General features: G+C 40.7%; 1 protein-coding gene across 3 annotated transcripts; it reads left to right on the top strand.

The window, feature by feature from the left end:
* Positions 1–171: 171 nt before the first annotated feature.
* On the top strand, positions 172–26633 carry ZNF652 (zinc finger protein 652). 3 transcript variants are annotated; one of them, XM_069786540.1, is made up of 6 exons: positions 172–511; positions 16646–17790; positions 21216–21363; positions 21669–21784; positions 23087–23231; positions 23692–26633. In XM_069786540.1, exons 2-6 carry the CDS (start codon positions 16885–16887, stop codon positions 24201–24203), a joined length of 1827 nt encoding a protein of 608 aa, XP_069642641.1. In that variant the 5' UTR covers positions 172–511; positions 16646–16884; the 3' UTR covers positions 24204–26633. The 3 variants fall into 3 exon arrangements, with proteins under 3 accessions (XP_069642641.1, XP_069642642.1, XP_009910447.2); XM_069786541.1 differs by lacking the exon at positions 172–511 and adding an exon at positions 598–615; XM_009912145.2 differs by lacking the exon at positions 172–511 and adding an exon at positions 1201–1219.
* Positions 26634–27655: the final 1022 nt, after the last annotated feature.

Here is a 27655-nt window from a genome sequence, read left to right as displayed (position 1 = left end):
GTCGTCCCCCCCGCAGTCCTCCTCGTCCCGCGCGCGCTCCCCCGTGCGCGCACACGCGCACTACCCCCCCCCCCGCCGGCGCGGCAACCACCTCCTCGGCGCGCGCGCACCGGCACACACAGGCACACACACACACACAGACAGACACAGACACACACGCGCGCGCGCGCCGCGCGCGTGCGCGCGAGCGGAGTCGCGAGACTGGCTGCGGCGGCCACGTAGCGCTGCGGCGGCGGCGGCGGCGGCGGCTGAAGCTGAGGGGAGCGGGAGCCGCGTCCGCCGGCGACGGCCGGGGCCTGGGCCTGAGCCCGAGCCAGCGGCTACTCGACGCGCCGCGGCGGCGGCTGAGGGGGCCGAGCGGAGGGAAGAGAGGGAGGGCCCCGGCCGCCCTGCCCTCCGCCCTCCCGCCTCGCCTCCTCCACCCGCCCTCCGCCGCCTCGCCTGTGCCCCCCCTCCCCTCAGCCGCCCGGCATGGAAGGCGGTGGGGGTGGCCCTGAAGGGATCGGCCTGGGTGAGTGTGGGCCGCCCGTTCGGCTAGGGGGGGGAATCTCCCCTTCCCCCCCTTCTCTTCGGGCCTGGCGGCAGCCGCCGAGCAACGCTAGGCCCAGCCCGGGGGTGGGTGACGGAGGGAGCGGGGTAGAGCCGCCTCCCGGCCTGGAAGGGAGCGGGGGGTGTGTGTGTAGGGGGGGGGAATGCTGTCCCCGGCCCGCAGCCCCCCCTGGAGGAGCAGGGTGCGGGCAGGGCACCCCCCCCCCCCCACACACACACCCCCCGGGCGAAGGGGGTGCAGCCGGGGGAGACCCCCCCCGCCGGAGGAGGGGAGCGGGCGGGGGAGGAATAGTGCCGGAGGGCTGGGGGGGGGGAATCAGCCCTGGCTGCTGCACCCCGCTGGGAGGGGGGGGGGGCTGTGCCACCTGCCTGGGGGGAGGGGAGGGAAGGTGAGTTGCAGGGGAGCAAGTGGGGGAAAGAAAAAAAAAAAAAAATCTTGCTGCATTTGGCTGTGTTGGACTGCCTTTCCACATCTCTCTTCGCTTTCTGGCTTTGCTTTCCAGCCCCCTCCCGCGGAGTGGTGGCATGGAGGTGTGGGGGTCACTGGCAGCCCTCTCCTTTCTCCTTGTCATTTGCTAATTGTGCCGCCACGACGGTGCACGGTCCGCGATTGTTAGGAGGGAACGCGGTTCTTAAATGCACTCGCTTCTGGGACCGGAGTTGTCATTGGGTAGGTGAGGAAATGAAATGTTACCTTTTACAGTTGCGGGTTCTGGGTCTAGGCGTGTGAAGGGGAAAATCAGCTGTAAAATCAGATGTATTCTCTTTTCTTCAGCCTTTTGCTTAGGTATCTTCCCCTTCTCTTTGCTCTCAGGACAGATGTTGTGGTATGTGCGCCTTAGGGTTTTGGGTTTTGTTTTAAGTGCCTTCTGTGCAACTTTCGGTCCTGTGGATGTCTTGGTACAGGTATTGTTAGAATGAAAAGATATGCTTCAAGACAGCGTATCTCTTTGGTCTTAATAGTATTATGTAAGTGTCTTTAATCACAACTGAGTTTTGGCATCTTGTGCGGTAGAAGTGATTTAAGTCAAAGCGAGGGAAGTACTGTAGACATAAAGGATGTGAGGAATGTGCATTTTTATCTTTTCAGGGGATGACCTGAGCTGTATTGTTCTGGGAATGGCAACTGGCACATGCTTTGTTGACAGTGGTGTATGCGCGGTGAATCAAGAGAATGATGGTGGGGTATGTGTGTGCGCGCTGAATAAAGGAGATGTAATGTGTGAGCATTGATTTGTGAAGGATGGTCTGGTGCACCTTGATTTGCCACTGTGCTGATTGACTGCAGCTTGATTGTTCACATGTGGAAGTTGGGCACTCTTTCTCTTGAGGTATCTGGTGTGTATTAACGAAACGCATTTTATAGATGCAGGACTGTGGACACTGGTCGTGTTAAATGGGCTGTGGAGTTGCAAAATGTAATTTTGAAAGGATCTAGTATTTCATGGTAAGAGATCATTTACATCCTTTATATGGGTCTAGTGTTCTCATTGGTACCTATTTGAAACCCCTTTATCTGTCTTTCTACCTGCATGTAAGATGCATTTTTTCCTGCTTTTTAGAGATTAATCAAGCACTTGCCCTATGGTTGTTGTGCTGAATGAATGAAGAGCCCCATCCCTGCCCCAGGCAGCCCACACTTAAATTTAGATGTTGATAATAAAGTTGAGATATAGAGTAAACTCGCAGTGTAAATGTGTAGCTGAGGGATAGAAATTTTGCAAGCTTTTTCAGACAGGATGTGTTTGAAAGAAAAGTGCAAAATCATGAAGGCTTTTTATTTTTCTAACTAAGCGATTGCATTTAGTAGGATGTCAGAGACTTAAGAATTTATTTATAATTTTATCTAGTATTTAGTGACTAATATTTATAGCTACTTTAGATTTAGTTGCAGTAATTGAGATTTGGGAAGATCAATACATGTTTTGTGGCTCAGCATTTGTAATACTTGTAAAAAAAACCATTCAAATATTTACATGATCAAAAGAGGCTTTGGCATTATAGACTATTGTGAACTTTTTTTAAAGGACTTAATTGATTATATTATTATTTCTTCTCATCTAATACTGATACAGGAAGCCTTTAACTGATGTTTTCTGGAGAGTAAATTCTTCAGCAGTTTTGTATGAAAGGTTAGGTGTATATGTAGGGGCTAAATTATAAAAGCAGTTTGTCAGGTTCTGTTGCAAGTGCAAGATACTGGGATGTTCTGTTTGTTTTCTTTTTGCCAGAATCATAGAATGTGGAAATTTCAGATGGAGAGATGCAATTTTATCTAAAGATGGAAAGTCTTTATATGTACAAGAAATTGCTTATAGGTCAAACATACTTTTTCTGGTGTCATACCACCTAGAGCATGAGATGTCCATGTGAGAAAGACTTGGGAAGAGTCCTCTTTGAGTTCATACAACTGCATTAAATAGATATTTCCAGCAAGCAAGATACCATCTTCCAGTCTTGATATCACGTGTCATATCGGTGCCTAATGGAAGAGTGGTGTACCAATAGCATATTTGAGATAGGCATAGGTATATTTAAGGTGATTACAAAACTGCATGTCATCAGTGACCTATTTCTCTGTGGCACACTATAATATGCCTTATCAAAGAATAAATTTCTTTCTAACCCCACAAAAGAGAGAGACATAATTGGAAGGAAGTACCAACCAATTGAGAAGATTGATATGTTCTCTACCAACCTGATTGTGTGGATTATTATTGTGTTAAAATATAACCATTCCCTTGGTTAAATTCCTACAGCACAGAACAGCTGATCTCTTACTGTATTCTGCTGTGAAACAGCTCTCTCCCTACAAAATCCAGATCTTGGCTTTTATTTTAAATGGAAGATGAAGTAAATTTTAAAGAATATAATTTTGGTTTTTAAAATAACATTAGTTTACATTTTGCTAAATATGTGCTATTTGTCTTTTCAGAATCTTATGATACTAAAGTTTGGGGGTTTTCCCCCACAATAGTTGGAAAAAACGTGGGGGTTTATGTGGAGGTCATTTTATTATCATGAAGTTATACACTTTAAATATTAATGCAGTCAGTGAGCAGATACTGTCCACAGTTGACATCACCCTATAATGTCTTGAGCTTCCTCAAGCTGAGGAGGCATGGCTGAATTATTTCAGTGTTTTCCAGTAAGAATGTGTAGTTCTTAACCTGTTCTTTCCACGGATCTAAATGCCTAACTTCCACCTCTTTCCACTGTAAATACGAGACTTATGTATTTTGAAAACTCTGCAATAACTCCTTTATTGTATCAAAAATCTAAATAACTAATCTTTTAACATGAAAGGATGTTTTGTGTAGAGGTGACAAATTGTATGCCTTTAAGAACATTTTAATAAAAATATGATTTGTCCTTGAAGTTGCAAACTCCGTTTAAACACCCTTGTAAGTGAGTAAGCGTGAGTAAAATTATATACCATCCTGAGTCTTTGCAGGATCTTCATTTTCAGTATTTTGGAAAGTGGGTGGGGTTTGCTTATAACTCTGAAGTAGAATTCATGGAGCTCTCACAACTAGTAAAAGCATATCAGACAGACTTTCCTAGTTCAGTTGAAACATTCATTATAACCTAAACTTCTAGTATCTAATTTCCAAATTACCTTCACAAATGCTTAATTTTCCAAGTAATCTTAAATTGGTGATTTTTAGGTTGCTGCTCCCTCCTGAAAAACAATTGCATAGGCAGTGAAACTCTGGCGGTAGCTCTGGTGCCAGCAGCTTAAACTCATTAACACAAGCAGCTTGCATTAGTTGCCTTGACACTTTCAGACACCCTTCCCTGAGGAGGTTTCAGACTAGTAGTTTTCACTCAAGAGAAACATTTAGCTATGCTGAGCAGCTACCAGCACTTTATGCTGTATCGCTGTGCTGTTTGTGTATTTTTAAGTTTTGAAACTTGATTCTTTCAGTGGAAAAGTGATTTTAGGAGTGTAATGTGAAAGGCAAGCGGGCCTGCTTTTGAAGATAGGTTAGTGGAATTAGGATCCATATTAACATTTGAGGCAAAACCTGTTAAGCCAATTTCATTCTGTCCCAGGTACTAAATACAAGTGAACAAAAAGTTTTTCAGCTGGAATTTTGGAGGAATATTCACGGTAACACTGCAAAGACAGATGGCCTGGTAGGATAAGGTAGTAGAGCTTTTCTTGTTTTTTACAAGCGGAAAGTTTTATAGTTGCAAATTTACAGACAAGCATCCATTGATCCACATACCTTCTTTTATGGGAATGTTGTACACAAAAAGTTGCAAATATTTGAGTTGGAGCATGGCTGAATCTTGCAGGTGCAGAAAGCTTACTAGAACTTTGCTTTTCCTATGGCTCACTAGTCTCTTGGAAGACAGTAAAAATCTGTTCTGAACTCCACAGTTGTTTGCAGGTCATGCTTATTTAAGCCTTTTTAGTGCTTATGTGATGAAAAGAGAGTTATGGAATGTGTCTTAATAGTGCTGTCTGAAGACAAATTACATACGGTGACAACTGTGAATTTTAATGGTAGAAGGCAGACTATTTCTAACAAAAAGCCTGATTGCTTTTAGTGTCCAATAGCCTAACATGTAGCAGGTACTGTCAACTACCTGTGTCACTGTAACATTTTTGGATATTTTTTGCTACATATGTTTTAAAGAAGAAACTCTCCTTCCTGCTCATACTTCTGTGGGCTTTCTGGTTCTGTCTTTTCTAACAAACTATACTGTTTCATACCATGATGGGATCTCTGTCCTTAATTCCAGTAACTTCCCCTTTTTTTCTTTTTCAGCCTAGAAAATTTGAGGTGTTTCTTACATAAATGATGGGGTCAGATGCATTGCCATTCCTCAGTATATTTTATATGCTTTCTCACTGTACTAAATTCTCCAAGTTCCCTGTTAAGTGACATGCACTGTGCTTAGATTTCCTGTGTTTTAACTGCATGTCACTTTATGAGGGGCTTATGTTGGCATAGGTGTTTGACGTTAGGACAATACAAGTTGTGGTATATAGATGTGACTTCAGAAGTCTTGAGCAGAGACAGAAACATGCCCGTGTCATGTAATAGTAAAAATGGCTGCTGAGAATCTAGTTTGGTTTATTGTAATGTGCATGTCTTGAATCATTCATTTCACACTTACTAGCTGCAGGACAAAATCTATTAGTCAGAGTGAAATGCCATACTGACTGCAGTTTAAAGGTCTGAGAAAAATTATGTCCTGAATGTAATTGCAACTTTTTGCCAGGCAGTTTTGTTTTAACACATACCTGGTTGCACTTTTCTTCTTCCACTTGTACCTTTCTAAATTCATTTCAATACTTCTGTTTTCCTGTTTGGTGTCCCCTCACCTTACTCTTTCTTTATTACACTGTTTTCTACTGCCTTTTTTTAAACTTGTTTCCTAAAGTAGTCTGTTTTCTTTCCCCTCTTTTAGATTTTCATGGCCTTTCCTCTAAGCTGCAGATTTCTTGATGAAGGATCCCATCTTCTACTTATCTTTGATAAATTACCTAGCCCACTTATGCTGCTATAAAATAATTTAAAATAATCTCTCCTGTGCACAACCAACTTCTATTATCCCACACTCCTAGCACTTTAAATTCAGACAATAAGATGAAGTTAATTATCCTTGCTGTCAGCGGACACTTTTCTTTCTCACTCTCCCTTTGCACAAATAACCCCAATCTTACTGAGATTCTTACTGAGATGCTATTCCCTGTCTTGCTTAGGAAGTTAAGTAACCATTGTGCCTTTTTGCCAAGAGGGAAAATAAAAGTTTGGGGTTTTTTTTCAAGTGTTTTCCCTCTCATCTTGAAACTTGCTGGCTGCTGTAAAGGCAGCATCTCATTGCTGAGATTTGGAACTCGTGCACCACTGAGTAAGTAGGTCCTGAGGTGGTTTCTGTGATACTTCGTTCAGAGCTTTGCCAAGATGTGGATTTGACTTGAAGCCTATAACTCTGATCCTACTGTTCTTAAATCTGTGGGTTTAGATTACAACATGTCAGTAAGGAGAGAGAACTCATATCTAAGAATGTTTTCATAATCATTAGAAACTTATTTTTAAATGAAAGCATGAGTTATGCAAAGGCTGAAGTCATTTCAGAAAAATTCCTGTTTGCTACAGGTTCTTGAAAATACATTATTTTTTCAACCTCAATTCTTAAGCATCATCCTCAGATTTTTTTCCACAAATTTGTTACTGTGCTTCTGGTTCCTCTTACCTTGGTATTTTGTGGAAGGTGAAAGCCAGATTGCACCTGTAGAACAAATTGATTATTTCAGGAAGCAAAATCTTGGATGGTAGTATTCATGAACTTGCACAGTTAGCTGGTTCAGAGAACTGATCCAGCTGAAAAATTATCCCAAGGAATGGTTATTTTCCAGGCAGACTGATTTCCCAAGGCATCTCGCCTTGCAACCATAAGAATGCTGGTGTTGGCATATAAATAGGGAAAGAGTGTACTGCCTCCTTTGGCAGCCACACAGACTTAGATCAGATTGAAGTGAACAAGTAATGCTGGCCTTCACTGATAATTGTCCTCACTTTGCCCAGAAGGAAATTTAAATACAAAGTGGAGATAGCTTTGTATTTAGCTGCATTGCCCATAGCTGCATAATGAATTAGAGGGAAAACTGGGAAGAAAATCCACTGTATCAGTGGGAAGAGTGGGTATGCTTGAGAATTGCAACTGTAAAACATGTGAAGGTTGAAATGAACTGCTGCTGTGGTACAGTGTCTGTTTTGGTCACGCGTAGACTTGCTGAACAGCTTTATATCTCCCTGTCTATCCCTGGTAACTTCAGGGAGAGCGCTGAATGTACTTGCAAAGGTAGAATATGTGCAAATAGGAGTTCTGTTGAAGTATTGTTACTTGGTTAGCATTTCTTGGAAGTTGATAAATCTGTGTGGTGTTAAATGTGCTTTGTTAAATTTGGTAAATATTACAAAAGCAAGAAGGTCTGTTTTTCTGAAAGTTTACATTATGTATGCATCTAAAACAAACTGTGTGTAATGTTTCAGAAGATTCAGTAGCTCAAAACGAGACAGTAATTGGCAGTGGAAGATAACCATACCGAATGGTTATTCAGGGTTTACAGGAGCGTTGTGACATTGTGCAAGAAGAAACACTTAACAATAGTATAGTTTTGGTATTGGCACATTTAGACTTTTGTCAACAGTAGATTACTTAAACTTCTCCTGGTGATTTGTGCTTGCATGAACGTACGTATCATCTTTGTATTAACCACAAGATTAGCTGGGCTTGATCCGAGTAGTGTTTGGCGATTCAGTAATTAAAACGCTGCTAGAAGTTATAAAACTGAAACTCTACAGGCACATGCAGGTGTGGTTTTGTGGGCAGTTTGAAAGGAGGAGATGCTAAGAGAAGCCCAGGTAAGGAAAAGAAGGGAAAGCTCCTTGTGTTAATTCTCCATCAGCACAGCATTTACCAGTACCAGAGTGGTGAGTCATGCTCCCTAGCTAGTGCATCTGCCACTGTGCAGAGGGCAGTTGTGCAGCTGCTGCAAGCTTTTTTGTTGCTATGGTGGTTTTTACAAACTTGTTGCTGGTTTCAAAGTCAAAATTATCTAGTGTGTAAAGAGCTGTAAATGAAAAATGGAGAGGATTTTAAACCTATCCGTAAGCACATTCCAATGATGTGAGAAGAACAAACTTTATTTTGGAGAGATCAAATTCACACTTTGTGAAGCCAAAGAAGATTTTGCTATTTAAATCTTTTTCTACTACATACCACTCTCAGCAAAGTTCCAAAATATTTAGCAGGTTTGGTGTTTTTTGTTTTTGTTTTTTTTTTTAAGATAAACTGGTAGACTGGAAATGAATCAAAATGTTTTTTAAAAACTACATTAAACTGTGACTGAGGGACTCTGTAAAGCATGTGTGTAACATCATGCTCTCGGCTCAGATGAGATTATTTTAAACATTCCATTATTACACTGTAAAAGATAAATGATACAGGAGCACGTTACATGCTGTGATGTGTAGTACAGGCTGGTCAACAAAAAGCTGTAAGCAAATAAGTGAACCTCTCTGTGAGTTTTCTTAAACTGAACCCTTCTTTAAAAAATACAAAACTTGATTGTTACCTCCATTCTACATATTTGCAAAGGTCTCCTTTGGGGCTTGCTAGGAGAGGAGGTAAGTCTATTCTGGATATAAAAGTTTATTTATTTCTTGCCAAGTTGGTACTGTCAGCTTAAACCGAGGAAGAACACCTTTCCTCCAGAATAAATGTCCAGGTGGAAGTTATACCTGTCAGCTTTACTTTGTGGACAGACCATTTACATTTTTTTGAGCTCTCAACTGATCACATCTACATATTTAAAGACACTGATAAACATCTAGTGCCTCTTTCTCCACTCTTCCTCTCTGAGAGGGAAAATGCTAACTTTTGTTTCCCAAACTACAGATCTTGATGATAGATTTCCTTTTTGTTTTAATATGGCTTTGTGTGTAGCCTATATTGTTAGTGCAATCACTTGCAATCTTAGAATAAGTTTGGTATTTAATAAGTGTCATCACTGCTGTCTATGAATATAAATGGCCAGTTTAAAATCTTAGTGCAATTTTTACTAGTCTTCAAGATATGTGAGCAGATAATGATGAAAGCAAGTGTTTTTAAAGCAAAAAGGAATCTTGCCACTGAACAAAGACGAAAACTAGGCAATAAAAAGTGATTTGGAACAAAGAGTAGGCTAATGGGTGAAACAATTGCCCTTCAGTATCATAGCAGTGGGTAGTTTTGAACTTCTGGCACATATTTTGATGAGTATACAAATTTGAAGGGACAGATGATCTGTTAATGTGGTCATATAAGCTTTTTTGCTTCATATATTGTCTTCAAGTTACCAAACAATTACAGAAAAGTAATAAATGTGAAAGGTGTATACATGTGAATGACTACTGTTAAGTGGCAACTACCTGGTTGTGGTTTAATCTTGTTTTCTATTTTTTGCATTGAAAGATACAGATGAGGCACAACAGATTTGAATACAAGGAAGTTCCTAATTCAGTCACATGTGTTTAATTTTTATATATTTAAAGTAGTAGGAAAACTTAGACTTTTAATTTGACTGTATATCGTGGTGTACTAGAACTTCTTTCAAGATGGTTTTGCCTAGTAAAAGAAAAATGTTGAGGTTTATGGCTGTCATAGCTAAAACTAGTTCATAGCCAATAGAAATCTTTCAGTTTATTGCAAAAGCTGAGGGATTATAATGCTGCTGAATTCTGAAATGGCAACCTTTTAAACTATTTTCAGTGGAGATAATGCTTGAAAAAATTCCAGATTCACGGTTCTGGAAATCACTGGTTTGAAAGCTTTTGTCCCTCAAACCAAACTTCTAGATAGAGCCAAATAATTCATCTTAAGAAATGGAAAAAGCCTGAAGCTTTTTTATCATAGTTTTTATGTTTTAGCTGCAGGATATTATATAAGGCATTTTTCTGGAATTGGAAATATGGTCTGCTTCATTTTCCATTACACTGTTAAATACTTAAAGGCAAATAGCCAGCTCCATACAGTGAAAATATGTTGCCTGCTGAGTTAGCGAGATACCTATCATAGATTATTTTAGGAGTGGTCGAAAAAAGTAACTGGATGGTGGGACAGTCTAGATGCTGTACTGCATCTTCAGGCTTTCATATACCACCCCGTCGAACGTACTTCTGCCCAGACCTTTACTTCAAGAATTAGACAGTATTTATTCACTCTCCAGTCTTTTGTTTCCGTGCCAAGACTCGCTGCAATACTTTCAGTTACTGCCAGCGTTGTTGGGTTTTTATGATGTGCATGTCGGTTTGCTTAGTTGTACCAAGACTAATCCATTTGAGACAGAGATGCCCAAATATGTGGCATAACTTTAATTTCACCAAAATACAAGCCACAGTGCCACACACCATTTTATGTCTGATCTTTTATATACATTGATGGGAAAATCTGTTTCAAGTGAATTTTGAGCTTGCAGTGAAGAGAGTTATGATTTTTCTGTTTTTCACAGAACAGTCCCAGGAGCTGTGAATGCTGTTTCCGAATATCCTCTTGCCATGTTACACCAGATTCCTAAAGTCTGTGTCAGCTGCACAAAATTGTCCTTCTGATACAGTAGATAGGATTACTCTTCCCTCGTTTCCTTTGTAGCTCTACTAAGCGTGAACCTATTACAGATACCATCTCTTAGATGGGTGTTACAAGCTGTCCCTTGAGGTCTAGCAGATAACAGACTAGGTCGTTAGTAGCAGTCAGTCTTTTTATTTTGCATTTACATGGGTAAAGGCAGGCTTGAGTACTTACCCATAGAAATGCAAAAACTGTGAGGATGTGCTGACTGTGGCTCTGTCTCGACATAAAACTTACCACTTAAGAACATATTTTCAGGTTTTTTGCATATAAAGCAGCTGAGATGCACAAGAAAGGAATGATTGTACAATGATATAAATAATTCCCTCTTGTGTTATAGTCCTGATTACTATCCGCTGACATGATGTAACTTGTACCAGATGTGTTTTCCCACTAACTGGGAATTGCTGTGCCTGTGCACTATTCTGTTTCATGCACCTGTTCTTCAAACTGCGCAAGTATATTGAAACCTTTTTTTTTCATGTCCTCTGAAATACTGATAATGTGTTGAACTGTAGGTGAGTGGACCATTTTAGTCAAACATTTTGTATTTTCACATTGCAATCTCTGGTTATTTCTTGCGAATATGCTTTTCAGAATTCATGGTACCTAAGGATTTCCTAGAGCAGAGTTGTAGTGAGAAAGCATTAATGTTTTTTTATTTTTAGGAAAAATACAGCAGAACTTTGTGTTGGGTAGTATACTTAAAGCTAAGTTGTATCTGTGTAATGAAAATTATATTTTTCTGATGCATTTTCTTGTATTTCTGTCCTGTCTGCTGATGAAATTGATGACTTGAAATTGATTAATGGGTAACACTGATTAATATTAACAGAAACAAAGTGAAAAAAATCACATTTATACGTTTACATCTACATTTATACTTACCAGAGTGATGCATTCTCTTATCAGCCTTCCAAAATAAACCCATGCCAATTTGTCATAGTTATAATACTTCTTCTGTATCCAAATAATGTGACTAGTAAGTGTGAAAGCATTTAACTTAAAATGGTACTGCCTTTTAGAAAGGGTTGAGCTACGCTAGCATTCTGAATTCACATAGGTTTTAGCTGTACTAGAAATTTCTACCTGATGAGTAGAAATGAAGCGGGGAAGCTGGTGCTCCAGTTTTGGTTAGAAATTTGGGTGGCAGCCAGACTGTAATGTGCCCCAGGTTTGGCATAATGTTGGAACTGTGTTTAATTAATCCCCCCAACCAGCAACCACTGTCTTACTCCTGTTCTGAGTATAGTTTCTTCAACAACTACTTGACTAGTTTGAAATTGGCCCATTATCTTAAATAATGTAAATTATTTATTTATGCACATGGTTGTTTCACCACTTGTAAACTGAGTGCAAATCTGGTTGCCCCAGGACTTAATGGAGCTGCTGGATTGTAGCTTCCAACAGAAAGGCGTCCAGGATCCTTAAAAACTTCAGATTGTTAATGTATATGTAAAATGGCATTGCCTTTAATTATTACCAGTTATTTTTTTCTTAACTTTTTCTAACTGTAGTCTGAGAGAAGTCTTGTTTTATGGAAAAGAAAACGTCAAATTTCAAGATGATCAAACTTCTAAATGGTAGAGTGGAAAACCTGTTAATTCCCCACAATGCCTCTTGATTGTATCCATCTAAAAGCTGCTGTTAAACTGAGATCTGTCTGCTTCTAAACTGAAGAGGGGAAGAAAAAGAAGTTTGGGGGGTTGTCTTGTGTGATGTTACAGGTCTTGTGTTGTAAAGGAAGTGTGCAAATAATTTGTGATGCTTGTTACGGTGCATGGTATTTCAGTGCCGCAGCGTTAGCTGTGGCTCAGGTTCCCCCATGTGTTAGGTGCCGTATACTTCTGGAGAAATAATTTTGTCTTGGTGTCTTGTGAGCTATATTAAGGTTGAGAACACTTCTTACTGTACCAAGTTGGAAGTGAAGTCTAGTACAAGTGGCTAGTAAACAGAAACAAAAACTTATATTCTGTGCCTGTCTTGAAAGGCTGTCTTATAACAAAGCAAGAAAATAATGGATGGCTAATAAATTAATGCATTTTTAATGTGGGACATTGACTATCGCAATCTCTTCTTTCATAGTATTCACTTTTCATGCAAGAAGTAGGTGAGCTGCGGGAAAGCCCCAAGCTCTTAAAACTTACACAAGCAAATGCCACTGATTTGTGAATTGAGGCACAGGTATTTTTTTAAAGGCATTTTCTGGTCCTTATGGCTATCTGGGAAGAGTGGGGGGAACTTCCAGATGTTAACTAAGTAATAAATCAATACAGTGCCATCTTTGTGTCAGTAGACAAATCACCCTTGTGCCTGCAATGCTTCTAGACTTGCCAACCTACAGCAAAGTGAATAAGACCAGCGTCTGTCAATTTTCAGAGCTAATATTGATAACTTTTCTATGGGCAGTGATTAAACTGGTAAAAAATAAAAAAAATTAGGCCACTGTCACATTGACCAGGAGTGGCAGGGTCATCGCTGGTTGTGGAGTGCCCCGAAGTGCCTCTTCTGCCGTTATGGGAGCCACCAGAAACATGCAGGCAGAAAGAATGAGCAGTTAAGTGTACATCTGTGGAGCTGGCAGCCTGTTTGTGATAGCAGGCAAACAGCTGTAGGCCATGCAGGGGTCAGTAGCTCACAGGGAGCCTTGATAGGCAGAGATGACTGTGCAACCACTTGACTTACTACAAAAGCTGGAAGAAGCTGTGTTTCTTTACATCAGTGTCTGCTTCTGGCGGATGCTTGCCAGAAGTCAAATTGTATGTCCTTGGCACAGGTTAGACGAAAATATGAGATAGCCAGGCTGTCAAGCTGGTCCCTCTCTGAGGGCAAACTAAGGACATGTAATTTAAAGTCATTAACGTCTGAGTATATTGCGCTTGGTCTGTGCTGATTTCAAGGCATCTGTTGAGCCAAAGTTGGGGCAGGTAATTGTGCCTGTGCTCTCTGCTATAAATTGTTCTATTTTTAGTACAGATAATGTGAAGAAATGCGGTTTTTCTTTACTAGTAGCGAAAGCATTGTATGAAGTGTTGCTCCCACATACACATGCTTCCTCCACCTACGCGTTTGTCTTCAAGTTTTTTGTACTTTTTCCTGGGTTTGAGCCTTTAACATTCATAGGCTTGCAAACCTTTCTTGTATGGTCTTTGATTGCAAGCGTTGCATGCACCTCATAGAGTCACTCTATGCTTGTAACACAGTTATTCCTCAGTTTTATGTCTAGATAGGCTTCTTCAAAAATTGCTTTGAAATTGTGTATCCTTTTTACATTTTAATCTGAACCTGTATTTCTCCCTTTTTGTATTATGGCTGAAATTCATTCTGTGAGCCCAAGCTGTTTAGCAGCTTTGAAAAAAAGTGGATTCACCTTTAAAAAAAGGGGGGTGGGGCAGCAAAAATAAAAACACCCAAATGCTGCTTTCTTACATTTGGGATTAGAAACTTAAGGGAAAAAATCTTCCATTATAATATTTTGGGCAGTATTTAAACTACTGTCTCTCAGAACTGTCAGTAGTCTATTAAGTATGTTGATGGTATTAAATGTATAAAGAGGGCTTTGCTTTACCAGCTGTTTGACTGTTAAATAATGTTGTTTGAAAGTTGCAGGTCCCTTGAGGGTAGCAGGCGGTGTATTCAAAGTGAAAGTAGGTTACTGATTCTGCAGAGTGAAGTGGTTTTAAAACCAAATAGCTTTGATAACTCGGAATAAGCCCCTTTGTTGTTTTTATTTGAAGTGGTACTCTGTTCATACAAAGTGGTTTATTAAATATTCCTTAAATGAGCAGAGGTGAAATGGTGGCAGGATATGTGAAGAGAATATTGTGACATTCAGTAAATGGGGGGTGGAAGTAAAGCTTCCCTTTCATGACAAGTTTTTTGCTTTTTCTGGTGATCTAGCAGCAGCATTCTGGTAGCCTTCCTGATTTACTTGTGCAGCTTGCGAGAGATGCTTAATAGGCTGAGGAAATAATTGGGTATCATTTTCTACGTGACATAGTGATTTTTCTGAGCTTCTGAATAATTTATTACAATTTGTTAAAGGAAAAGCTAAACTGGATTTCATCGTGCCCACTGCTTTCTCAGGGCCTTCCTCAGTATAGGCTTGTTAATTTTGGCTTGCAATCACAACCAGTTTATTTTATTATTTACTAGCTTTTCCATCTGAATATTAGTTGTGATCACAAGCCAGTGTTAACAACCCGTCTCCACGTATTTCCTGTTCCAGCTGGGTCTTGGTGCTCGTCTTCCTGCCTCACCTCTGGAGCTGGGAAGCTGGAACCTGAGACCCTGCTGAGCATGGAGCAAGTATCCAGCAGCAGGAATAAACCCTGGTGTTGCGGTGCTGTGAGTCTGTCTGCAGGTCACTCTGTCAGGCGTATTCAGGGTGCTTTTTGAGTGCATTTGGAAATACTGGAGTACTGTTTAAGAATCTGCTTTTAAGCTGGTAATCGGACAACTGGTTATTGGTCTGTCACTTTCCCCAGCATGTCACTTCACAAAGATTGTGGGCAACAGTTCAGTCTTCTTTATTATTCAAACCACTGAGACCATTGGTAGGTTCATCTCCTGTTCAATTAAATTCACTTCAAAGGGGGAAATTTCTGGTGGAAGAGTAAAATAGAAACTGTAACATACAAATCATATGAAAACATGTTTGGATGGAAGTTACCACATTTGTAGTGTGGAGGGTATTTTAACTCAGTATGGTGTGGAAGGAAATTTATTATAAAAATTCATGTCTGTAATACTGCTTTAGGTTGGTTGGTTTTTATTGTTGCTTCAAGAATACTACTAATAAAAATGGCCATATGATTCTGCGAAATCCAAGTGTTTTATACCTGTCTGCTGGACTTAGCCTAAGCTTATAGCCTCAAGGATATGTTCAGATTCTGATAGTGGGGATCCAGTTTTCTTCATATTTAGCTGCTCGATCCATCCATTTTCTGTTAGGGCCCTTGTCTGTCCTCTAGTCATGGGATGTCTCTTAGGCTCTGTCCTTAATTCTCTTCTTCTGCACCCTCTAGTCACAGGTTTAGCTCTGTGTATGCTGTTTGGTCAGGAGTTCCAATGTGTTTCTGATTTGATCTGCACAGCCAAAAATCTTGGCTTGATGTTGCAATACAGTGCTACCAAAATCTAATTGTCCTGGTGAAAAATAGATGCGAGAGACTGATTACTTGTATTCATTAGGGATCACGTGGCTTTTTTTTTTGCAAGAGGAAGTAACAGTGTCCCGGTCAAATTCCAACTTGAATAACTGCAAGTGAAATTTAGATGAGCAAATGTAATATTGTTTGGCTACTGCATTAAGGAATAAGTAGTTGGGGGAAGGGAGAATGAGACAAAAGAATAAGTGCCTTAAATCAAGAGGCTGTATGAGGGATCTCTGAGGTGGAAACAAGCAGGGGACATGGTGTTCTTAATCTGATTTAGTGCTGCAAGTTGAAAATGTCTCCATTGAAATTCTTCATGCATATCTACGTTAATGGAACGCTGTTCAGTATAATATGTCCTCTTTCTGGGTAAGGATGGGCTCCTTTTGGGAGATACAGAAGGAGAAGAGGTATTTCTGGGGAGGTATGCACCTTGTTTGATGGAGAGGCATATGGGAGTAGAGCAGAGTTTCGGGGCCATCAGTGATCCCGAGAGTCCAGGAGAAACGCAGGTCAGCATCTTGGCCCAGCGTTGAGGCAGGTGGCGGTGATCTTTGGCAGGTGGAGAATATTCATTGCCTTGATGAGTCTAGTACCAGTTCTGATCCCCACAAAAGGTGCATGTATTTGTACTTAACTGCCAGTTTGTCTTGAGACAGTGCTATAGGACAGTCCACCCCCAGCAGATGCAGCTCTGATAATATACCCTGTGCTTTACTCCAGTTGTACAAACTCAAAACAAAAGAATTTGCTGATTATTTTAGTGATTTTTTTTTAATTTATTTTGTTTTCTCTGTTGTCTTTTATAGATAAAATGTTCAACGGTTCATTGGCAACTTTCTCCAGAAGAATAATTACTACTGCTCTGCTCTTGCCATAATACCAGAATTCTGTGACCTACACATCAGTGCTAAACACCGGCAGAGAATCATATTTTGTTCATTCTGTGTAGATGGAACAGGCATCGATCTTGAGAATCCATCCTGATTCAAAGCTGCTTACTTGGTTTTCTGGGATTAAAGGTGCTCAATGAATTAGGGCCCCCCAAATGAGTCAAACAGCCAATTCTTGCCAACAGTTGGTTGAAAACTGTGCCACGCATGCAGGGATGGCGCAAGAGGACAGTCGCCGTGGTCAAGTACCACCCACGTTTTATCATGGTGCCAGCCAGGAACTTGATCTGTCCACCAAAGTATACAAGAGAGAGTCAGGAAGTCCTTACTCTGTGTTGGTGGACAGCAAAATGAGTAAACCACATCTCCATGAAAGAGAGGAGCAGCCATATTTCAGGGAGAACAGATCGGTAGGAGAGGTCCGGGCTGTGAAAGAAGATAGAGAAAACTCTGACGACTCTGAGGAGGAAGAAGAGGAGGAAGATGAAGTGACTTACAAAAGGGAGCAGATTATAGTAGAGGTAAACCTTAACAACCAAACATTAAATGTATCAAAAGGGGAGAAGGGTGTCCCCTCCCAGTCCAAAGAGACTGCTGTTCTTAAGACCAGCAGTGAGGAAGAGGAGGGTGACAGTGGGGAAGAGGCCACTGAAGACAGTAATGATTATGAGGAAAATGAGAGGCAGAAGAAAAAAGAGAAAAGAGTGGAAAAAGGTAGTGTTGCACAAAGGAGAACAAGGAGAGCTGCATCTGCTGCAGCAGCCACAACTTCCCCATCACCCAGAACTACAAGGGGTCGTAGAAAGAGTGTGGAGCCCCCCAAGCGTAAGAAGAAAGCTGCAAAGGAGCCCAAGGCACCTGTGCAGAAATCAAAGTGTGAAGAGAAGGAGACTTTAACCTGTGAGAAGTGCCCCAGGGTGTTTAACACACGCTGGTACCTGGAGAAGCACATGAACGTCACTCACAGGCGCATGCAGATCTGCGACAAATGTGGGAAGAAATTTGTTCTAGAAAGTGAGCTGTCCCTTCACCAGCAAACAGACTGTGAAAAAAATATCCAGGTAGGTTTGCTCACCTGCTTGCCAGATTTCCATACCTTCTGTCGTGCCCTGGATACAGCTAGTGGACACTTCAGAGGGGGAAATCTTTTGCACAGACCAGGTTCTGACCGAGACCTTGTCTCTACATATCAACACTTTGGTGTCTTCCAAAAGAAGTAAATTGCAGGGAACAGAGTGTACAACTGACATCTGCTTTAGCAGAGTTACTCTAGTATTTAACTACGAGCTGGGGAAAACGCAAAGCTACTTTAACAAATGTCAGACTCAAGAGTAACTGGCCTGAAAACAAGTGCATTTGCAGTGAAGTACTTTGACAGGATAAACCCTCCTTCTTCAGGTGCTGAGCACCTGCAGCTCTCGCTAGCTTTAAAGTTCAAAATGTTTCAGTGTCCTGAAACTCAGTCACAGAGTATGTCCAGGTAAGGTTTCAGGGGAGAATGGAATTATGGCACTTTGCTAGTATGGGAATCAGAAATTTTTAAAATACCAGAGAGGCAAGCAGGTGAGAGAGAAACTAGTGAAGTCAGGATTTGAACTTGTGTTAAAATGTAGCTTTTTTAAAAATCCTATAATTATATACAGGCAATATACAGTAGTGTTCATGTATGCCTATGAAAGTGTACGAATTCAGGGACTAAATCTGTTCATGAGCCTGCCCTTTTCCCAGTGTAAAAAGTTCAGTAAATCTCACTGATAATCTAAAGATCTCTGGTCTTTCTCACCAGAAGATTTGCAGCTTTTAATTTTATACAACAATGGAAGGCTGTGTTGTAATAGAACCATTTTAAAGTTTAAGTTGTGGAAAGAGTTTCAGAGTTTGATTCATCTGCGGTTTGTACTTTGCTCATAGGCATCTATGTTCTCATGTAACTGGGGGCACTGTTGTTTTATCTGGCGATTAGAACGTGCTTTTTTTTGCCTTGTTAAACTAGGCACAGTGTTGCCACCTACTTCTGAAATAATCCCGCTGCCTGTATGAAGCAGCTTGAGTTCAGTTTTTGTGCAGCTGAAATGTTGAGAGTTTGTAGGGCAACAAGTTTTTTGTCTGTCCAATGAGTTTTACCAGAAAGATTTAAGAGTTTGTTTGTTTGTTTGTTTGCTTAAATGCTAAACTGAATTGGTATTCAATCCCCACTGTGTGGGAGACAGTTGAAATATTTATTGGAATTTCTCTTTGCTGTAAGATTCAAATGCAGCTCTGTATAACGCTGTTATTTTTCCTTATGTTTCAGCTCATAGGAGGAAGACTGAAGGAAGGAATATAAGATAATGAGTTTTGAGCATAGTTAGTAAAATACATAAACATTTCAGTATGTAGTTGCAGTTTTTGAAATAAATACTTCAAAAGTTTAATGTAACAAGGAACATTTAAGTGTAACTGTAAGGAATGCCCTGTCATCCAGGTGGCTCATTCACAGCATAAAATCTTTTGACTTGAAACAGGAATTCATTAATAGTTTGAATGTGTGGTATAGAATGGAGAAGTATCCTGTAATCCATGCACACACATGCTTCTGAGGGGTTACATTCCTCTGTCCAAAAGTGATAGGAAAAGAAGAAATTGTAGAAATTGTGGTTTATATCCAGTACTAGAAGAATCAGGTCCAGAAACTTCCCCAAATATTCCCCAGATAGTGCCAGAAGCACCGCTAGTCATCTTCAAGTTCTCAGTATAAGCATATATTCAACAATTATTTTTGTCTGTCCTGACATTTGGAATGTGTTCCGCAGCTGCCTCCTAATTTGTTTTTATTACACTTGGCAAAAGGAGTAAAGGGATATGAAAGTTTTACATTAATGTAGGGTTTAATATGTCAAGGGGGATATGGAGCTTTGTCTAGGAAAAAAAATTGTTTCATTATGTAAGCGGTAATTGAACTGATAAACATGGCTGGCTCCTCTATATTTTTCATCTACGTGATGAAATGTATCTGTTTTTCCACGTAATTTCTGTTTTTCATCCTTTCAAAATTAGCACCTTCACAGAATTTCTGTTGTCACCTTAGACTCTCTGTGTAGTAGCTCTCAATATTAGTGTTCTAAATTACTTGCTGCTGATCGTCAATTAAATTGTAGACTGACTGCTTCAAGGGCTCGCTTAACCTTAAAACAAAGGATTTTTGATCATTTCTTAGCATTGCTTTACTCTTTTTGTCCCCCCTGAGGGCTACAGTTCGTTCTTCACATGCCTCCAAGTAGGTACTTTTGGAGGCAGAGGCTCTCCTTGGAGTCGGCATGGTGAGCGGTGTACCAGAGTTTCCAAGCCTGCAGAGATTCAAGCACTGTGAAAGCAGCATAACTTGTCTGTGCAGAGAAGAAACAACTCAAGCTGGCAGAAGGCATAGTATTTGCTAGTTCGGCAGTGAACAGCATACAGCCCTTCTTACTTTGAGGGAAGGAGGGTAATTGATAGGCAGAAAAATGGAAATGTACCAAAAACCCTGAACACCCCAACAGCTAACAAAAAATAACAAGCCACAATTCCTTCCTCTTCACTTCAAAGATGAAAATGGCTTGGTATCCTCACATATGTGTCTGCTATCAAGTTTTACAACTAAGGTTATTCTGGAATTTTCAAAATTGTACACGGATTTTTTTTATCAAGTCTTTAGCAAGAACTATTGGGGGAAAAAAGAGATGCGTGAAAGCCTCAGGATCCTGCTCATCGCTGACTTTCTGGACATTTCACAGTAGTTGTGGGAACAGATTAAAACATTGTTTGCATATTGTCATTGTAGACCTACAGTGCTACTGATATAAATGGAGAGTCAGAACATGAAAGACGGAACTGACAACTTGCTTTGCTGTATGAGCTGAGTACCAAATTCACCACATGGTCAAGAGCTGCAAGATGGAACCTGTCTTCTGTATAGAGCTAAAAGGAGAGAGCTTTGGCTAGTTCACGGGCTCAGTTAGACCTGGAGTTCGAGGGGTCACAGCACTCCTGTGAAAGCCAGGGCTGGATGTGCAGATGGGTTTAAGGCAACTTGTTGGTGTTGGCCTCCTCCACCTCTGTTGGCTTCTTCCCACACCAGGGGTTTGGATTCTTCCCACACCAGCAGCATCAGTGCCTGTGAAGTTATCTTCTCTGTGCTCGCTCCTCAAGGGCTGCATCCAGCCATATATGCTGTTGTGTTTTGGAAATAAGTTAGTGCAGTGGCTGTGGTGCTCTTCAGGTGGCACCAAAATGCAGCGGGTTAACATCCTCTCTAATCCTGCTTGATCTGGCTTTTCTTAGTGTAATTGTTTCAAATGTGAAACAGTAAATGTAAGCTGAAGTACAGTCTGAGACAATATACAGCATATTGATTTGTTTTGGGCTTCTTTTTGTCATGCAAGAGGAAGATAACGTGGCTTAACTCCACAAACTTGAATCACTGAATCTTTCTAATTTAAACTTCCTTCTATTTATCCCATTCATTCAGTGCGTTTCCTGTAATAAATCATTTAAGAAGCTCTGGTCCCTCCATGAACATATCAAGATTATCCATGGATATGCAGAAAAGAAATTCTCCTGTGAGATTTGTGAAAAAAAGTTCTACACCATGGCCCATGTGCGGAAACATATGGTTGGTGAGTTATTGATTGGTGCTTCTGTTGGTTCTGCCTCATAACGTGTCTCTGTGGTTCTTAACTCGTAATTGCTGTTTTGAGGAGAAAAATAATAAGGCAAATTCAGTTGTCTGAGTTTTATCCTTAGCAAAAAGTTCAAGTCTGTAGTACCGGGCAGTAAGCAAAATACATATGTGTGTACATATGTGTATATACTTACAAGCGGTTCAGCAGTAATCATTTTCCTGCTTGGAGTTGGAGGAAAAAATTGGTTAAAGAACTGTTTGCATTTGAATGACCATCTCTAATGTACTGTTGTGTTGCAGCACACACAAAGGACATGCCATTTACATGTGAAACCTGTGGAAAATCATTCAAACGCAGTATGTCTCTCAAAGTACATTCCCTACAGCATTCTGGAGAGAAGCCTTTCAGATGTGAGGTGAGGCAGCCACTGTTAATATGTTTAGACATGGTAGCATAAGGTATAAAATTAGTAACACTGTCAGCAGGGAATGTAGGTGGAAAGTGAATTGACTGACTTGTAAATGAGGTGCAGTTTCATAAAAATTTGGGGAAAATTCTTCTCCATGTGGAGAGCACAGCAGGAGTGCATCTAGCAGTAGTTCAAACTGAGATGTATTTGGTTTGCTTTTACTGCTGGCTGTCGTGTTTTTCTCAATGAGTACACACTACAGCAGGATTTGAATCCTAGTTTTCCCTCGGTGATCATAGCAAAGCCCAATGCAAATTACATTAATCCTCCCTGTCCTGCCCAGTAACTTGAAACAGATAGAACTGGCGACAGTGAAAATAAACAAATTACTGCTTGCTTTTCACTTGTGGGAAAAACTATTGTCCTCGCTGCAAACTATTACCTCCTTGAGATCTAAGACAGTGCTCTGAATTTGCATTTCTTAAACCAAGTTGTGTGTGTGTTGGGATGGGGGAGAGTATCTCACTGATGCGTTCATGTGCATTTGTGATTGTAATTTTATGCCTGCCCTCGGGAAGGAGACCGTAATGGACAGACTTACCCAGTCTTATGTCTGGGGCAGATAATGTGTCAGTCATCTGATGGGGATGCTTGTGGGTATCACATGATGGAGGCAGAGGGGGTGCAGAGTCCTTCCTGTTTCCAGAGCAGGTCTGGTGGCTCACCCTGTCCATGAACTGGGGCACAATTCCAGCCAGACACATGGTAGTAAGTAGTAGTAATGGCGGTAGTGCAGCCAGAGTAGTCTTGTCGTAGGGAAAGAAATTACCTCATACCAATAAATAATAGCTGGAGAACAGGCTGGCTTGCTGAAAAACAAGCCTGCTGTAGAGCCGCTGTTGGTTTTGCTGTGTGAGCAGAGTCCTCTAGTGGAGACATGCTGTAGTCCAGCAGAGATCGCTGGCAAAGCTGCAAAACCTCCAAATGATACCTTAAGCCAACAGAAGCACTTTTCTATTGGCATAACCGTGTCTCTGCCGGGCTTTTGCCAACAGCTGTGTCAACTAAAGGTTGTGATTGTTCCACGCTCTCTGCCAAGGCTCTTGTGTCAGCAGACCTTTTAGTACAGACCAAATTCTACTCTCACTAAATAATTTAAATTCTGTGTTTGTGTGAGGGTCTCTGTGTGTACTAGTTCAGGTACTATTTACTCCTTCACATAGTACATTTGAGTGCTGTCCCATGACTGCCTTGCTTCTTAATGCATATGGTGCCTGAATATCATGGGTTGCTCTTTTTCTGTTGCAGAACTGTGATGAGAGGTTTCAGTACAAGTACCAACTGCGTTCCCACATGAGCATCCACATTGGGCACAAACAGTTCATGTGCCAGTGGTGTGGCAAAGACTTCAACATGAAACAGTACTTCGATGAGCACATGAAAACACACACTGGTAAGAACTTATCAAAGAAAAGCACAAGTATACCTCCAGGACAAAAGCTTTCCTATACTTCCAGCTGTATTCCCTTTCTTGGAATTTGGGATTAAAACTGTTATCCAACCTAGAAAATTAGACAGGAAAGGTTAATACATTACCTTACTGTTAAATCTAACTGTCTGTAGTCCTGTGATTTGCTGTGGGGGAAAATGAGTGGTTAGGCTTACTTCCTTGTTATTTTGGTCAGAAGGAACCCCTTGCCAAAGCCTTATCAAAGATTGTCTCATGCATCAAAATCCAAAGGTGAGAGAGGATTTCATAAAGACTGAGGACTTCTGTGAAACAGCTGTCTCTATTTGCTGAAGGTAGCAGTCGTAGTAGCTTTTGTAGGATGCAGTTTGTGTGCGTAAGTATGCTGAAGTAAGTATTAGCAGATATTCTGTGCTTAACTGATGGGTGTATCTGTGTTTGGCAGGAGAGAAGCCCTTTATCTGTGAAATTTGTGGGAAGAGCTTCACCAGCCGCCCAAACATGAAGAGACATCGCAGAACTCACACAGGGGAGAAGCCCTACCCATGTGACGTGTGTGGCCAGCGATTTCGCTTCTCCAACATGCTCAAGGCGCACAAGGAGAAGTGCTTCCGTGTTACCAGCCCTGTCAATGTGTCAGCTGCTGTCCAGATCCCACTGTCCACGACTTCTGCCACCACAGTCCCTGCTATAGTGAACACACCAACCACCCCAACTCCACCTATCAACCTGAACCCAGTGAGCACACTTCCTCCACGCCCCATTCCCCACCCATATTCACACCTTCACTTACATCCTCATCCTCACCATCCACATCATCTCCCGGTCCCCCCGGTTCCTCATTTACCCCCTCCTCCAGCTCTTTTTAAGAGTGAGCCTTTAAATCACAGAGGCCAGAGTGAGGACAACTTTCTGCGGCACCTGGCAGAAAAAAACAGTTCAGCACAGCACCACTAACATCTTTGCTTCCGGCCAGCTATTTTCCCATTTTATGCACATGGAAACATGCCCTCATGGAAGTACAGAGGGTTAGTTGGTGAGGATCTTTGTCTTTCTCTTAACCCCAGCAGATGGTCCTAATTTTTCCCTTGAATCAGTTAACAAACAAGGAAATCCTGTTTTGGATCAGCAGTGCTCATTTGAACGTGGGAACCAACAGGACTTAAACCCAATTTGCTTGCATTTTACTGGTGACTTTTATAAATTTCAGATACTGAGACTTGTGGAATTTTATAATTTCATATCAGCTGATGAGGTATGCTTGCTTTTATATCCTGGACTTCTGCTCAAAGAGGAGATAGGCCTGGTTTTCTTTGTACTAATCGGAAAGGCTGTGAGATTAATACAGAGCATTAATTGTATCACTGTGTATCGTAATGGATTCTTTTCCGCTTTTGGTGCCGGCTATGGAGTGAGCCAGCCACGTATCACAGTATATTTGAGCATTATAAAGAAAGACAAAAAATTTGTTTGTGTAGCTCTCCTAACACACTCTTTATTTTACTACAGAAATTATTTTAGAGTTTTTTGTATAGACCTATTTAGTAGTCTGTTTCTAAAATGAAATGTATTTCAATAAGCGGTGTAATTTTTTCAGTGTAGCTGGACCTATGTTGTATAATAGATAAATTTTTATAATCATCAAAATGTGATTCTTAAAAGATGCATATAGCTTCTATAGTGAAAATTATTCTTACAACCATACAACTTAAAAGGTGCTTCAGAGAAGAAAGGAACCCAAGAGGTCTCTGGAAAGGTTGCCTCAAAAGTGATGTTGATTTCAGAACTTTATGTAATTTATTTTAGTAGGGATTTCCCCCCCCCCCTTACGTTTCCCTTAAGCTTTTTGGACAAGGACATTGGCATACCGTATTCCTGCTCCACAGGTTTTCTTTAGTTCAGTTGGAATGAGGTATGAGATGGGTTAGAAAGGGGGAGCCCCTTACACATAGGGACCTGCTAGTTTGGGAATAGAGAGTCACAACAGAATGAGAATCAGACAGCAGAGAGGAAATCCAAGTATCTCAAGTCAGCCAAGCATCTTTTCTCTTTATGTAGGAGAGCCGGTTTCAGTGGCTTTTCATGGTATGATTTTAAGTTGGGGATCATATCAAATGCTGCTCTTCAGATTGCTTTTTGGAATTCCTGGAGTTGTTAGGAGAGGGGAATTAAGTGAGATCATAAATGTGGTGTTTCTGACTGGCTGATTGTAAGACTGAGAAGAGAAGTTTGAATGAGATAATGGTGTTTCAGTTGCATTGTTAAGAAAATACTGATAGCACTGTATGTACCATGTGAAGCTCTATCCCGTAAATGTAATGTGCATAAAATTATGGGATGATTTCTAGGGGTTGTAGTCAGACTTTTGGCAAATCTAAGTTTTACAGTTGTAGAATAGGAAACTTTGAATTGTAGGCATGTCACTGTTTCATAATCCTGGGAGGCAATGAGGGGGAAATGACAAGTTTAGCGCAGGGATGGTGGGCTGGAATGCCAAATGTATCTGTTTTAACCAGTGAGTAGCTGTTATTTTTTCAGGTTTGTATTTCTTTTCAACTAAAACTAAATATAGCAGCATTATGCAATCTAGGAACTTGTTGCCACCTTCAATGAAGACAGAGGCCCAAGGCAATCTACTGTAAGTCCTCTTTTCCTTAAAATTCCTGCTCTTCTGTGCTGCTTTTTAAATCCCACCAAACTATACATCCAGAGATCCTCATAGGCAGATGTCAGACTTCTATTCTGCTTGGTAATGAACTGGGGTTTTGTGGCTAATGGGATTGATTTTTTTTCAAGATAGCAGAAATGGTGGAAATTCTTCCTAGCGTTCTTCCTCAAGGTTAATGCTGTTAAGCACTGTGTTTTGAAACACCATGTCCTCTGTTGAGAATTAGCTCCTTAGTTTATGTTTTTCACCATTTTCTACCACCTAACCATTGATGTTGGTTTTTTCATAACAAGTAGAGGAAACTTTAGGAACCAGAAAGGGCAATTTTGGCCCAACAAACCTACTCATTTTTGACTGAGCTGAAACCCCTTCCAGCATTTCTGAAAAATAAACCAATGGGTTTTTAAAAATGTTTTCTCTATAATATTTATATACACCCTCTTACCTTCTAGAAGAAAAAGCCAGTTATGAAAGTGAATTTACACTCATGATTATGACTGTTGTATTTACTGTGGCTGGTCCGCCCCGGAGGTTCTATGCATTCCACGTCACATTTGCAACCTACATTTCTGTTGTGCCACTATTTTATGGTCAGGCCTGTTATTAAATGATTTTTAAATGCTAAAAAATTCTTGGTAAATCAATTGTATTCCAGTTTTGCAAAATGATTTTCTTCTCAATAAATATACAGTATTAGGCTGCTATTCAGAATTCTAAAATCTGGGGCAGTTTTTTCTATTATTTAGTTAATAGCAGTGATACACCTTGTATTTTTCCTTCTGAGACTTATGAACTTCCTTTCTGTGGAAGAAGATTAAACTATCTAACCCACTTAACTGTCATAATATGACATGATGTCAACAGATTCTCCTCATTATCTGGGACAAACATACCGAAAGCTGACATACTGGTCTAAAAGTGTTGCAGTGTGATATCTTATAAAGTACATATATTTCAGCAAGAAAAGGAAAATGAGCATTACAAAAGGCAGGAAATTCAAGGTTGAGATTTGCTGTGGCTTCTCACTTCTGCATAAATTTGCATTGCTATGCACACCTTCTACAGAGTTTCAGCAACACTAAGGAATGTATTCAAGTGTGTTTTACTACCTTCTGCTTATGTTGACAAACGAAGTGTAATTTTTTGTATCGGCTTTACTGTATTTAGTAAGTTAAGGGGTTGGTTTGTGTTGCTGAAGTGCTTCCTTCAGGAAGAGCAAAGACAAATTATACCAACTTTGGGTTTGGTTTGAATGTTTCTGGAAAGTGGGATGAAATTCTCCTCCCCCTCCCACCTTCCCCCCTCAAAAAGCCTCCAAACCCCAAAAACATCCTATGGCCTAAGGCAAAGTTTTACTGAATTTTTAACGTTGCATTTTTAAGGGGGGAAATACAACAGAATTAACACACGGTTGGGAGGTCAGCATTGTAAGACTGTTCTAAGCAGTTTAAAGGACAGTATCTTTTCTGGAGAAGTTTAAACTGCTAGTCTACCAGACAGTGCCTTATCCTTACTAAAGGCATTAGCTGTGCGAGCTTGTTTGTTCAGTGTATTATCTCAGACTAACGTATCTTGCTGGATAAAGGTGTGGTGATTATTTGTTTTGTATTGTCATGCCTGCCTGAATTATTGACACTCCTATTTACACAGCTCAGATACTTCTTAGATGGCCTAATTTGTATTGCTGTGCACATCAAAAGTTACTGTCTCCCACCTTGTATTGCCAACCAAATCTTGAATT

This window comes from Haliaeetus albicilla, chromosome 7 (assembly GCF_947461875.1).
Source record: "Haliaeetus albicilla chromosome 7, bHalAlb1.1, whole genome shotgun sequence".
Lineage (NCBI taxonomy): Eukaryota > Metazoa > Chordata > Aves > Accipitriformes > Accipitridae > Haliaeetus > Haliaeetus albicilla.
Note: the sequence above shows the minus strand (reverse complement) of the source record. Positions and strands in the feature narration are given on the sequence as shown.